This window comes from Copidosoma floridanum, unplaced genomic scaffold (assembly GCF_036245765.1).
Source record: "Copidosoma floridanum isolate Cflo_tuat_1 unplaced genomic scaffold, Cflo_Japanese_pri ptg000025l, whole genome shotgun sequence".
NCBI classification, from domain to species: domain Eukaryota; kingdom Metazoa; phylum Arthropoda; class Insecta; order Hymenoptera; family Encyrtidae; genus Copidosoma; species Copidosoma floridanum.
In genome coordinates this window covers 5,459,577-5,472,825 of record NW_028321902.1, presented here as the reverse complement: position 1 = coordinate 5,472,825, position 13,249 = coordinate 5,459,577, and the positions used below count along the sequence as shown (strand labels likewise).

The following is a 13,249-nucleotide window of genomic DNA, read 5'->3' as shown; positions in this document are numbered from 1 at the left end:
CTTTTAAAGTTGGTTCAACTCTTTCAAGTGCTTCGCATAGTTTTCAAAATTAAAAAGTTCGCCACACTTACACAGACAGTATTGGCAAATGTAGGAGAATTTTTTTATCATTGGTACTATTTTAGGCGTTAATGGACGCTTGCCCTGTGGGCACTTTTCGATTTTGTCATTGCAACTTTCAAAAATAAGGTGGTTCTCAGAACATCCGTACGGTGAAGGTGCTAAATATTGCAATCATACATAGCAAAAAAGATTACACTCCAATCTTTCGTTGAAGTCGTTGGCTAGAGGAAAGCATGTGCTGTTTTTTCTTTCTTCTACCTTTCACGGATTTTTTTTCTTCCAACGTACATCTTCTCCATGTCACCATTTGCCAAAGATTCAGCCTCCAGCCGCGCTTGTATAGCCAACCTCTTCTTTTTTGAGCGCTTTCGCTTTACATGTTCTGGTGGCTTTTCGCAGTTAGAGCGTAATTGACCATCAGCAGCTGAATATCTTGGCAAAACCAATGTCTCGTATTCCCCATCTGCTATTTCATTTACAACGGGAACGAATCCTGGATGGTAATCTCCTTTGACAGTGGAGTGTTCCGCCTCTTTCATGCAGCGCACGACAGGCTTCCTATTTTCCAAAAAGTGGACGTGCACGGTGGCAGTAATCATTTTGTCTCCCTTCTGTTTCATAACGCAGACTGAACTTTGAGGCAATTTATCAGGTTTCTTTTCTACAGTCCTGTTGTCTGTTTGAATTGCATCCTGTTGACAAGCTGCCGAAGAACAATTAGGATCCTTGACCGACTGGTCACACTTGTTCCTTCTCCAAGCGGTTTCAAGTACATCGTTGATAACATTCACGCGAGCAAGGGGCTTGCTCTCGTCGACGATGTTACGTGCCGCAGAAAAATCCGAACTCTCAGCCATTGCCACGGCAGGCTGCAAACACGTATCCGAGAAGGACTCAAACCTATGGCAGGACTTCACGACTTACTCTCACTAGCTGCTACTCTAGAGTACTTCAAATGCTATACAACCAGCGGGTGGGTCCACTCCTCCTCTCGTCAACGGAAGAGCCTATGGTTTTTTGAGTTCTTCTTATACAATTTCTCTCTGTCACTATATTATTGCTTATGGGGAAATTGCTGACGTTCAGTAACAATGGAATATCATGATTCTGCACGTAATTAAGCAACATACTGACTCTATAATCATTCTCGTGTCTTTGACATTCGGAGCAGCTTTATTTGTTAATTTTTTTATCCTCACGCTCTTAGCAGCTTAAATTATTAAACTTATATCAATAATGTATTTGATACAAGGATAAGCTTTATTTTTTTATTATCGTTTTTACATTCTCTTAGCAGCTTACATTTTTTTAAATGTACTCAATTTAAAGGTGTTTCTGACACTCGGATCAGCTTTATTTGTTTATAACCGTTTACACACGCTCTTAGAGCTTAAATTAAAATATTAAATTGTAATAATGGTGTCTTTGACATTCGGATCAGCTTTATTTGTTTATAACCGCTTGCACACGCTCTTAGAGCTTAAATTAAAATATTAACTTGTAACAATGGTGTCTCTGACATCCGGATCAGCTTTATTTGTTTATTACTGTTTACTCACGCTCTTATCAGCTTAAATTTAAAAAAATATACTCAAATCAAAGGTGTTTCTGACATTCGAATCAGCTTTATTTGTTTATAACCGTTTACACAAGCTCTTAGAGCTTTAATTAAAATATTAACTTGTAACAATGGTGTCTCTGACATTCGGATCAGCTTAATTTGTTTATTACTGTTTACTCACGCTCTTAGCAGCTTAAATTAAAATATTAATTTATATAACTGGTGTCTCTGACATTCGGATCAGCTTTATTTGTTTATAACCTTTTACACAAGCTCTTAGCGCTTGAATTAAAATATTAACTTGTAACAATGATGTCTTTGATATTCGGATTAGCTTTATTTGTTTAATACCATTTACACCCACTCTTAGCAGCTTAAATTAAAATATTAACTTGTACTAATGGTGTCTTTGATATTCGGATTAGCTTTATTTATTTAATACCATTTACACCCGCTCTTAGCAGCTTAAATTAAAATATTAACTTGTACTAATGGTGTCTTTGATATTCGGATTAGCTTTATTTATTTAATACCATTTACACCCGCTCTTAGCAGCTTAAATTAAAATATTAAATTATATCAATGGTGTCTTTGATATTTGGATCAGCTTTATTTTCCAGGAGCAACTACAATATGTTGATATTTGGAGTTTAAATATCAATGTGAATTTTTCCTTTCATTTAACAATTCTGTGCTGATATGTATTTACGGTTGTTGCATAATTAATAAGCAATCATATTGTTGATAGCTCGCTTTTATTATCATGACCGTTTTTGTGAGAAAGTAGCTACATTACCCAAGTTTTAAGTCTGTGGAAAAAAACAAAACAAGAATTGATTTTGAATAATTTAAATTTCTTCTTCGGAATCGCACATTGGATTTGTGGAGGAGTTCTGTTTCCTTGAGTTATTTTGTTTTTTTTATGTTTCCATAGAAAAACTGAATGATAAAATAGATTTTAAAAAATATTATAATTTTAAACGCCTATCTTTTGTTCCTTAAAAAATAAAGCAAAAAAAAAAAAAAAAAAATTGTGAGTAAAAGTGATTTAACATGCACTCTTATATTCACATGCAAGTCTACCGTTAATTGTAAGATGGATTGATGTATAGTGCGATCAAATAAATTAAGTTACAGTTTTATTTCCACAAAATTGTTATTTTATTATCCTTAAATTTGTAGACTAAAATTTTTTTTAATTTTTTACTGCTTGTAACATTTTTTTATAATTACAAACGAATTGTGTACCAAAAAGTGTTTTGAAATACTATGAAGTAAAATATTTTGTATATTATTTACTAGTTCGTAAGTCATTAAGAAAGTTCGTAATAAATAAATTATAAGGTTACAGTCCAGCAATTGTATATTTGTTCTATTAATTTATTTACTCCTAAAATCCTTTTTTATAATACCATTTACGATTCAGTAGCTTTGGGTTAGATACAAAAATATTATTGTAGAGATAAAAAATTTGATTCCTAAAAAAGTAGTTACTCTGGTTGTATATATTGATAAGGTAAAAATAGTGATACAAAGAAAATCAGCCAATTTAATGCTTCGACAAGGAATGCTTGAGCTGGTCTTTGTATACTATGGATCCTTTTCCGAGAATCAGCTGCACTGCAGTGATTTTATAAAAGGATCTTCATCAAAGACGGACCTAAGTGAAAAGTCAAATTAATAGGATCAGGCATCATTGTCGTACATAATTACGTAGTTTGAGACTTGTTCCACTGTAGAAAAATAGTCTATTTCCAGTACAAGATAATCTTTACACTCTTTGACTTTCATTTAATCATATACCAGTTAAAATTTACTACGTGAATTATATTTTTTTAACTTCAAACCAAACACACAAGTCACAAGAAATTATCCAATATTGATTACATAAACGAGAGTTGATTAATTAAATTGTAACTTTCGTAGCTACTTTTTTTTTTTTTTTTTTTTTTTTTTTTTTTTTGCAATGCCCTGCTTTATTTATCGGAGTTTCAAAGTTTTCTGGGGCAGTCGGGAAATCAATCCTTTTTAGCAGAGCCATCCTCGTCCCTTTTCTCAGCTCCGCAAGACTTGAGTCAAAAAAAGTGTGCTTTTCTCGCCTTTCAAGTGACTTGCTGTAAACTCAATACTTCCGCCGTGACGCCGTGTTCAGAAAATTTATATTTTTTCACCGTCTACACTACATATTATATCGATTAAAGCATTGATTATTTCAAGCTTGGGCCTCCACCAAAGTAAAATATACCGTCGAAATCGAACGTTCGATGAAAATATGAAGGAAAAAAAGTAAGTAGAAAAAATTCGACCTTATTCATCAAAAGCACATTAGATACAACGAAACCCAGTTATGTAGCCATATGTGTTTCCCGAAAAGGGAAAAAAAGTCCAATAATAATCGTAATTTGGCGCTGCAACGCTGACGCGCGCATCCGAGGGAGCGGAAATGAAAGAGCGATGGTCCAAAAGGAGAGAAACGAACGAAAGCTGCATGCTGTTGCCGGGAAAGCTGTTTTAAAAGCAATATTTCGTTTTCACTCATATACACACATACACGTACCAGCACAGCAACGAAATATACAGAAAACCCTCGCGAATGATGATTATTATTTGTATACAATGCACAGAGAATACACTCACAATCACGTCCTTGTGGCCATAATTAACGCGCTGCTGATGATAATTACAACAGGAGTCAAGGCCTCGTACTAAAAAAAAAGTGCATTCATAAAACTTTGATGTATACTATTCATCTATAGTGTATTCATACATAACTTTTCAACCCGATGATGAGTCATTAGCGATAAACTTGCTTAAATGATCGAGCGCACGGAGATGCAAAATTTTACGAAAGTTAGTGTGGGCATCATCCTTCATACAGTTACCGTAGGGCAATCAAATTCCAAAAATTCGCGAAAGACTCGTCGTTGTGTCGCTGTTAAGTTCATTTTCCGCAGTGGCGGAGCCACGACGTTTATTACTGCGCTCGTCGCTCAGCCTCGCATTGCACGTGACTCTTTGTTGCAGTGTAAAAAAAAAAAAAGTGAGTACCTAACAAGAGCCGCACTATGGATTATTCCCCTCTGACGCTATTGAATTCCGATTTTTCCTCGGAATAAAAAAAAAAAAAAAAAAAACTCGCAGCAAGAAAACCTGAATGGAGATACATGATGTGTGCTTACACACATAGAAAAGCGAGAAGAGCGCATCGCACGTACACCCACTCCCTCTCTCGCATACGCGGCCAAAGAGGAAAGGGAGGTGTACGCGAGGGGGGATGCTGCGTATCGATCTCTCCTCCCTTGGGTCGCTCTCTCTCTTTCCCCTCGATATCTCTCTGTCGTGACGTCACACCAGTGTGGTATATAACTCAACGCACACGCTTACGTATATAATAATAGCGAGCTTCAATCCCCATTCAGCGATCGATTACATTTAAATGGACAATGACCTGCCCCCCTCCCTTCCAAACTCACTACGTTTTTATTTTATTCTATTTTTTTTTTTTTTTTTTTTATCATCCACCTATAAATTTTGGCCCTTGTTTCTCAAGGGTGCTGGGCTGAAGGAGAGTAGGGACGATTATCTCTTATGGTTACCGAATGGAGGTGGTGGGTTTCTGGTGCTTGTGTCGCGTGTGGTTTTTTTTTTTTTTTTTTTTTTTTTTTTTTTTTTTTTTTTTTCATGACGCTTCAGATCCACTTGAATATGCTTGGATTTTTGATACTCCGAAAAGCCAGTGCGAGGGTTTATTGGGTCGCAAAAATGTGCAATTGGGTTCGAAAACAAAACTTTTGGAAAATAGAAAGAAAAAAAACCGAGTCAGCATTGACAGGAGGAAAAAAAGCAAAGGTTTCGAGCTGCAGAAACTGTAAATCACTGATTTCTCTCAAGTCAGTTATTGAATAATTCAGTTATAGAAAATAAGGATATCGAGGCGTGACCTTGTTTATCGATTTACAATTCCTCGGCGCTTGATGGAACTTTATTTTTATTTATTTATTTATTTATTTTTTTCATAAGAAAAAATGTGTTTTTTTTCTCGACAGCTGAGTGATACATCATTGTTAAAATAATGATTATTATACTCAATAAATATGTATACTGGAAGCTATGAATACAATAACATGTACTGCAATCCATAAGCATGTATTTTTAAAACATATAAAAAGTGGAGAAATCAGAAGGAAATGTAACGTACGAAATGGAATTTCTTTCCCACGTAACAGAAACAAGTAAATCTTAATTTCAATATTTCTGCTTATAATGTATAAATTTAATAAATTAATTACGAAGTTATTATTTTTAGTTTTTTATTGTTGTAATTTAAGTAACAAAAATATTTTTAGAAACGTTCTCAAGTTCCAGCATTTTTCTAACAGTGTGCAGACACACCATCTGCGGAGCACATCGCGTGCATCACATTATTAAGCTCATCTGTACGGTAACGCGATGTGCGGACACGTAAAAAGGTACACACACATTTTCATTATTTTCGAAGCCACGGGCTTTTGACTGATGATGTGGGTCAAAAAGTTCGAATGGCTCTCGTGTGGACTGCGTGGTCCTTTTCAAATGGTATTGATGCTCGCTGCTCTTTGAAACTTTATATACAGAAACCAGATCACTTCGTTGTCGAATGGAAAAAAAGCCACTACCCGCGAAATTTTGTTTCAACGTCAATTAAGCGCTGAAAACAGCGCACAATGGGAAATTATGACGGTGTTAAGCAAGTTGTGTCGCAAAATTGAGAAAAAGAAAACTTCTTTCATCGTGGGGGCAAGAAAGAAAAAAAAAAAAAAAAAAAAAAAACGTTCTGGAGCGGAAAGAAAGTTCCGACGTCGCAAAACTATTTAACTCGCTCTGATCCACCGACGACGCGAGAGAGTCCCACTTCGATTCACTTTTTATCAATTTTTTTTTCTCCCCTGTAAAGCCTAGTTGGATTATTTCAAAACAGGACTTTATTGAAAAAAAAAAAAAAAAGGTTGAGCGCTGTAATTTATCGGAGGAATAAATGGCTTTTCTGTAAATGGTGTTAGTTTGAATTATTAATTTTTTTTTTCGTGATTTTTTATTTAATGTATGTTAAAATTAGCCAATGGGTTATAGGTTGGACAAATTGCCTACAACATTTATCTTAAGAATTTTATTTACTTATTCAAAAGTATTACGATGATAATGTGAAAAAATTAAATGAAATAATTTTTTTTTTATATACGAAATAAAATACTTTTGTAGTTGATAAAACACTTGTGGAAGATTGGGGGTTTTCGTACACTTTTACGCAATCAGAAAAAAAAGTACTTCCGTGTTGAAACAATTTTTAGATTCTACTTTAATAACATCATGTAAGTTTTCTAATTGCAACGAAACAAGTCCGTAAATAGAGTATTTAGATTATTCTTTTTGATTGTAATTATAATTAAAAATATAAAAATTTTAGTTAGCAATGTATTAGTAAATTATAGCTTAAAATTTGCTAATACAATATTACCACTGCATATGTTATTGTTTTATCGTGGGTAGATTTCATAGAAAATTCCACACAAGTCCTTAAGGAAATTCAATGATTTTCCGATAGCAATTCAGAGAAAGCAACGAAACTGGGTGAATTTTTAAAATATTTTTTATCACACATATGTTTTTTTATTGATAAAAAACAAGCCTCAATTCATATTCATGTCTTGAAGAGCTTGAATTAAAAGTCGACATTTCATGAATGAAAAAAAAAAAAAAAAAAAAAAAAAAAATAGTCACGAAAACTATCAAAAATATTCTCACAATTTTCAAAAATTCTTGAATAGTCATCGTTGACAGTATACACACTGCTCCCTGCATATTAAGAAAACCATGAAACCTCCGTGCCATCCAATTCCGTTAAATACCCCTCGTGCATATTTTTAATCCCCAAGAGCTAGCTCGCATTTCTGTACGTAGCCAATAAAAATAAAAACTTGGATCAACAGCTTGTACGGATGGCAAGTCAAACATCCCCCAAGAGGTCAAATGAAACATTCATCCGGGGGTGAGAGAAAAGCAAACCAGCCGATCTTATTTCAGCGTAAACTTACTCACGCAAGTGTGGGCACATTAGAAGGGTATAGGATTGATCGAGGGGCAATTCGCAAGACTCTCCTTTCCCCGATTCTCCCCATGATGCTCTCGACACCACAAAAGGTGGTTTTTACACGGCTTTATATTGCAGCGATAAATCCCCTCCCCCCTTTTTTTTTGTCGCGCGACCAATTTTCATCCTTTCGCGAGTAGCGAAATTCCTCCGAGATCTTGAAGAAAAAAAAAAGAAGCTGGGTATTATCGTACGATTCTCTCGAGCGTGAATTCCATCCGCCCGCGTATAATGTCTACTCCATCATCTGCAGTGGCGTGATTTTTTAATCGTCGCCGCGGCGGAAACGTCAAAATTGCCCTGATGCATATACGTATAGGGTGACGGAATGTCCCGAAAATACTCCTTTCTAGGCCAAACGCTCTTCCTCTCGTTTTGCGAGATTGCTCTCTTTCCACTGGCCCCTTTTTTATACTTTTCGGCGACAATCTGACACCTGAAAATGAGATTCGAGGAAGAGGTATACAATCGAGTTTTTATTTCGGACACAGTACACGGATTTTCAATTATAGATGCTTTTAACCCGATGCGTTGGGTTGAAAGAAAAAAAAAAAAAAAAAAAAACCATTAGTGAAATGGAAAAAAAAAAAGAAGTAGCAGATTTGTAGCGATGTACTTCATCAGGCAGTCGGTTCGTCTTCTTCGGAAAAGCGCTCGCTCTCGGAGCCGACCTCGACACCTATAGTTGGAACAGAAAAAGATTTTTTTTTTTTTTTTTTTTTACCAAAAAGTGTGGGTGTATATATTTTTGTAAAATCAACCATACAATACATCGTCCCCCCGAAAAAAGCTCCACGTTCGCTTACCCTCCACTGCTAGTGGCTCCTTGACGTCTTTCTCGCTCGATGGTCCCGAGGGAGGGTGCTCGTGGGGCCGCTGGAAGATCGCGAATTCCGGGGGCGCCTTGAGACTTTGCCGCCTCTTGGCTGCCCCCCCTGTCTGGTAGCTGGAGACGCGGCTCGGGGCTTTTTCTTCACGCGCTCGGGCTCTGTTCCTGTGGACAACAATTTTTTTTTCCTTCAATCGAGTCTCACGGGACACTTAAGTGTATTCGCTAATTTTTACCAGCAAAATAGTAGCAAGTATTGTTTACTCGAGCTCACCCACTACATAATTTTCAACTCAAAGTGTTTCATCAGCGATTCAATATTTTTAGATTATCAATCGGATTGGGGATAATTTTGTGTGGCCTGTGAATATTATTTTTGGGGACCGCCAACAAACTTTGGTTATTAGAACTATATAGTAGGGAAATCCCCAATTTTACGTACAACTACGAAAAAGTGAATGGTCATTGTTTGAGACAACATGTAAAATTTAGAGAGCAATAATTTACAAATAATGATGCTCACGAAACAACATGCGGGTATCGATTTTCACCCGAGCTCGTAAATTCGGCGTTGAGTGGACGAGCCAAAACAATTACGTCGCGTGTTTTTGTCGCGGGTGTCCAAGAAAAGTCCATATACACGTGACACTGGCGAGCCCGAGCCAAAAAGCTCGAATTTATCGGCAATTTTGTTAAAAACGAAAACCCACTCGTTGTGTACACTCGGAGATATCGTCAAAATTTTTCATCGACGAGTATACGTGATTTAAAAACGTCCTCACGTTTTTTTTTTTTTTTTTTTTTTTTTTTTTTCAAAAACGATCGACGAGCAAATTGTTAATTCCCATCGACGCTAAAACGGAGGGTTAATTAAATTCTCCAGCGCCAAGTCTCGATAATTCAAACGAAAAAAAAAAAAAAAAGAAATATACAAATACAGCGGACCATCGATATTGGCGAGGATGTTAGCATTGGGAGGAAAAGGCAATATTCCAAGAGCCCTCCTCCAACTCTTGGAACTTGTGGATGATCACATCCCAACAACCCACACACACTGGAATCCTAGATTTTCACCAAATAGTGCAAAGCGCAGATATTTTTTCTTTCCATTAGCATAAGAGGGGGAAAAAAAAAGCCACACGGAATCGCTCGATTTTTGCTGATCACTACATAAGTACGTGTATATATGTATGTATAAACGGCGCCGACCCATTTCCCGACCATTACCGTAAAACACGTGCGCCCCCACTTTTTTTTTTTTTCCATTCACTTTATTAAAAATGCAAGCTCCTCCTCCCGCTCGTTTTTAAATATTTATTCGCCCCCCTCGTCGCTTGCTCTGCACAAAATTCACACGCTCGGATTCTTCTTACGTAAGCGTGTAATTTTTTTTTTTTTTCCATCCTTTGGAATCGAGGAAACGAAAAGAAATTGGCCGATGGAACGTAAATTTTATAATTTTTTTCTTCTTCCGCGAACACGCGAAGGGAAACGAAAGAACAAAAAAAAAGTACTCCCATTGTGATGTCCAAGAGTGACCGTAAATTTTCCACTCCCATTGTTCGACCTTTGTATATATACACAAAAGTGTACGTTCAAAAAAAACCAGGCCTTCGCGGGCATTTTCTTTCCAGCCAATCGATACCCCCTCTCGTCGCAACTTAACCTCTAAAAATTTCTTCTGCTGAAGCAGTCGGCACGTGCGGGGGGACGGATGCGCGTCGTCATAAACAAAGCGTTCACAAACCGGGTAATCGGAGTCCGTTGCATCAGTTGCTCCACGAAGAAAATGGAAAAAGCCGGGGAAGTGCTGCAAGAGGGCCAGGCGAAGCTACTCCTCGACAAGAAGAACATATTCTACAACCCGGTGCAAGAGTTCAACCGCGACCTCAGCATAGCGGTACTGAGCCAGTACTCGAAGGAGAGGAGCGCCGAGTCCGGCCTGAGGATCTTGGAGGCACTGTCGGCCACTGGACTCCGGAGCATAAGGTACGCCAAGGAGGTGCCGGGTGTCGCCGAGGTCCTGGCGAACGACATCGCCGCCGAAGCTGTGGAGTCGATCAGGAGGAACGCCGCTTACAACGAGGTCGGGAGTATCGTGAAGCCGAGCCACGAAGACGCCACCATGGTCATGTACCAGAATCGAAAGACAAAGTTCGACGCTGTTGATTTGGACCCCTACGGGTGTCCCTCAATATTCTTGGACGGTGCTGTGCAGTGCTTGAACGATAATGGACTGTTGTTGGTGACGGCCACCGACATGGCCATTCTGGCCGGTAATTTTCCACAGACGTGTTACACAAAGTACGGCTCCGTGTCCTTGAAGTCCAAGGCCTGCCACGAAATCGCTCTGAGGATACTTTTGCAGTGCATAGCCGGCCACGCCGCGCGCTACGGCAAGTGCATTGTCCCTTTGTTGTCTGTGAGCGCTGATTTTTACATCAGGGTGTTTGTGAAAGTTTACACGAGTAAAAGTGCTTGCAAATTAAACACCAGCAACTTGGCTATGGTGTATCAGTGCGTAGGCTGCGAGAGTATGACATTACAGCCTCTGGGAATCACCACGGATAAGAACCAGCAGAAGCTGCCACAGGTGCCCGCTGTCGACAAGCTGTGCGAGTTTTGTCAACACAAGCATCACTTGGGTGGGCCAATATGGATTGGACCTCTGCACGACAAGGACTTTGTTCACAGGATATTGGCTGAGATTGACAGCGAGGATGACAACGGTACAAAAAAGCTTGGCACAATCATAAGGATCAGAGGAGTATTGCACATGGTGTACGAGGAACTCGAAGTACCATTGTACTATCAGCTGGACAGGCTGACCTCTACTATAAGAGTCGTTGTTCCTCCCATGGTACAGTTCAGATCGGCCCTTTTGAACGCTGGCTACAAAGTGTCGTACTCGCACGCGAACAAGACTTCGATAAAGACCGATGCTCCGAATCACGTGCTCTGGGATATAATCAGGGCATGGGAGAAGGAGCACCCGGTTAAGCGTGAAAAGCTGCCCGAAAAGAGTCCTGGACTCGCGATATTGAACGGCATCTCGGTAACGAAAGTGTCTTTTGAGAAACACGATGATGCCGTACCTTTTTCCCAACAGAAGAAACTCAGACGGTTCCAGGTCAATCCGGTTGCCTTTTGGGGTCCAGGATCCAAATCAACGGTCATGATGACTCAGGAGGCGCACGACAAGTACTTGAGCAAAAAGAAGAGGAACCAAAACAAAAAGAGGAAAAAAGAAGAGCAGCACAGCGCCGATGACCCATCGAACGAAGAGAAGAGGGGAAAGATCACGGAAGAGGACGCTTGTGCATAATTGTATTCATTCGATGTTATATTCTGTAAATATATTTCTCATTAAGTTTTCATATTTTAATACTCGCATCGTCACTCCGCCGCGTAAATTAAACATTTGTTAAAAAAACGTTTCAAGTTGATGAATAAAATAATTCAATTTGATTTCTAGAAAAGGCTCTTCTCTTCTTTTGTTGCATCAGCTCCTATAGCGACAAGACCAGCTCATCTTATTAAAAAAAAAGAGCCTTGAAAGCTCCTGGAAAAGTAAGACTCGTCCAAAAGTGCGTGCACTTGAAAAAGGAGAAGATAAACGCCCCAATGGATGAGCACGGGAAAAACCACGAGAGTTTTCAGGACACGTATATACGTACATCTTGAGGGAAAAAAAAAAGGGAGTCGTTCCAAATTTTCGAGGAGGGGTGGTAAAGAGGATTAGTGCGATGTTCTCGGGGGAGAGTGTGTAGGTTGCTTGCACAACCGGGTCTTCGTCGTCGACATGATAGTCGGGGCGACTGGCTTTTATGGGCATGTTGAATCACCGGATGTAATGCGATGTCTTACAAATTGGGGGGTCGATCGCGTACAAGAGCTTACCGTCATACGTGACCGGAAACGGCGAGTTTTCTTACTTATTTTCACGGGTGTACGTATAATTTCCCAACTAGGCCATTCAATTAACATTTTGGCCGCGTTGCGACTTTTTTCTTCTTCTTCTCTTAATTACTCGTATCGCTGTTTGCTCAAATGCAAAACCGCGCACCTAACGAGCCCCGCGAGAATCCACCCACACAGACCACCGAACAAAGTTTAAATTCCTCCTCGCCTAATCTCCTTTTATCTATTTGTATATACGTATAAATAAATGAAGTACCAGAGTAGTCGTGGTAATGTCACCCCACAACCAATTAAAACAAACTCCAACTGATTAGGGGGCATACACAAGCTAAGATCTACTTATGGTTATACTGTACTGCTTTTGTAATCTTCTGCTCTATAAATATACTACAAATACTTTAATCCCCTGTTCCAGCAAATAAATGTCCATACCACTTGTGAGGATTAATGTACAGTCGTACAAGAATGTGAAACCAAGTGGCTGAATTTATATGAATTATCACGCTTCTTATCTTCTCTCAAGGCAGTACTGATTAATTTATCACCAGAGCAAAAAGTACATGTGTGAAAAATATGTGTTTCTTCTTTTTTCACCGTTTTTGGAACTCTACCTATAGTTTTTTTTTTTTTTTTTATACTCTTTGGACTAATTTTTACAACACAAAGTAAAGAAGAAGTGTAAAAAGTTTTCTTTCGGGATAACACACCTATACCCAAACCCAGCTCCATTTGTCTTGTCAAAAATGCA

The 13,249-nt window shown here is 38.5% G+C and overlaps 2 protein-coding genes across 2 annotated transcripts in view; both read left to right on the top strand.

Moving 5' to 3' along the window:
- Nucleotides 1–13,249, top strand: part of LOC106642707 (A-type potassium channel modulatory protein KCNIP1) — a 51,951-nt gene that overhangs the window by 19,528 nt on the left and 19,174 nt on the right. The gene's annotated exons all lie outside the window — the stretch shown is intronic.
- LOC106642706 (tRNA methyltransferase 1) lies at nucleotides 10,284–13,035 on the top strand. Its single transcript, XM_089595394.1, has 2 exons — nucleotides 10,284–11,930; nucleotides 12,056–13,035. Exon 1 carries the CDS (start codon nucleotides 10,295–10,297, stop codon nucleotides 11,903–11,905), a length of 1,611 nt encoding a protein of 536 aa, XP_089451520.1. The 5' UTR covers nucleotides 10,284–10,294; the 3' UTR covers nucleotides 11,906–11,930; nucleotides 12,056–13,035.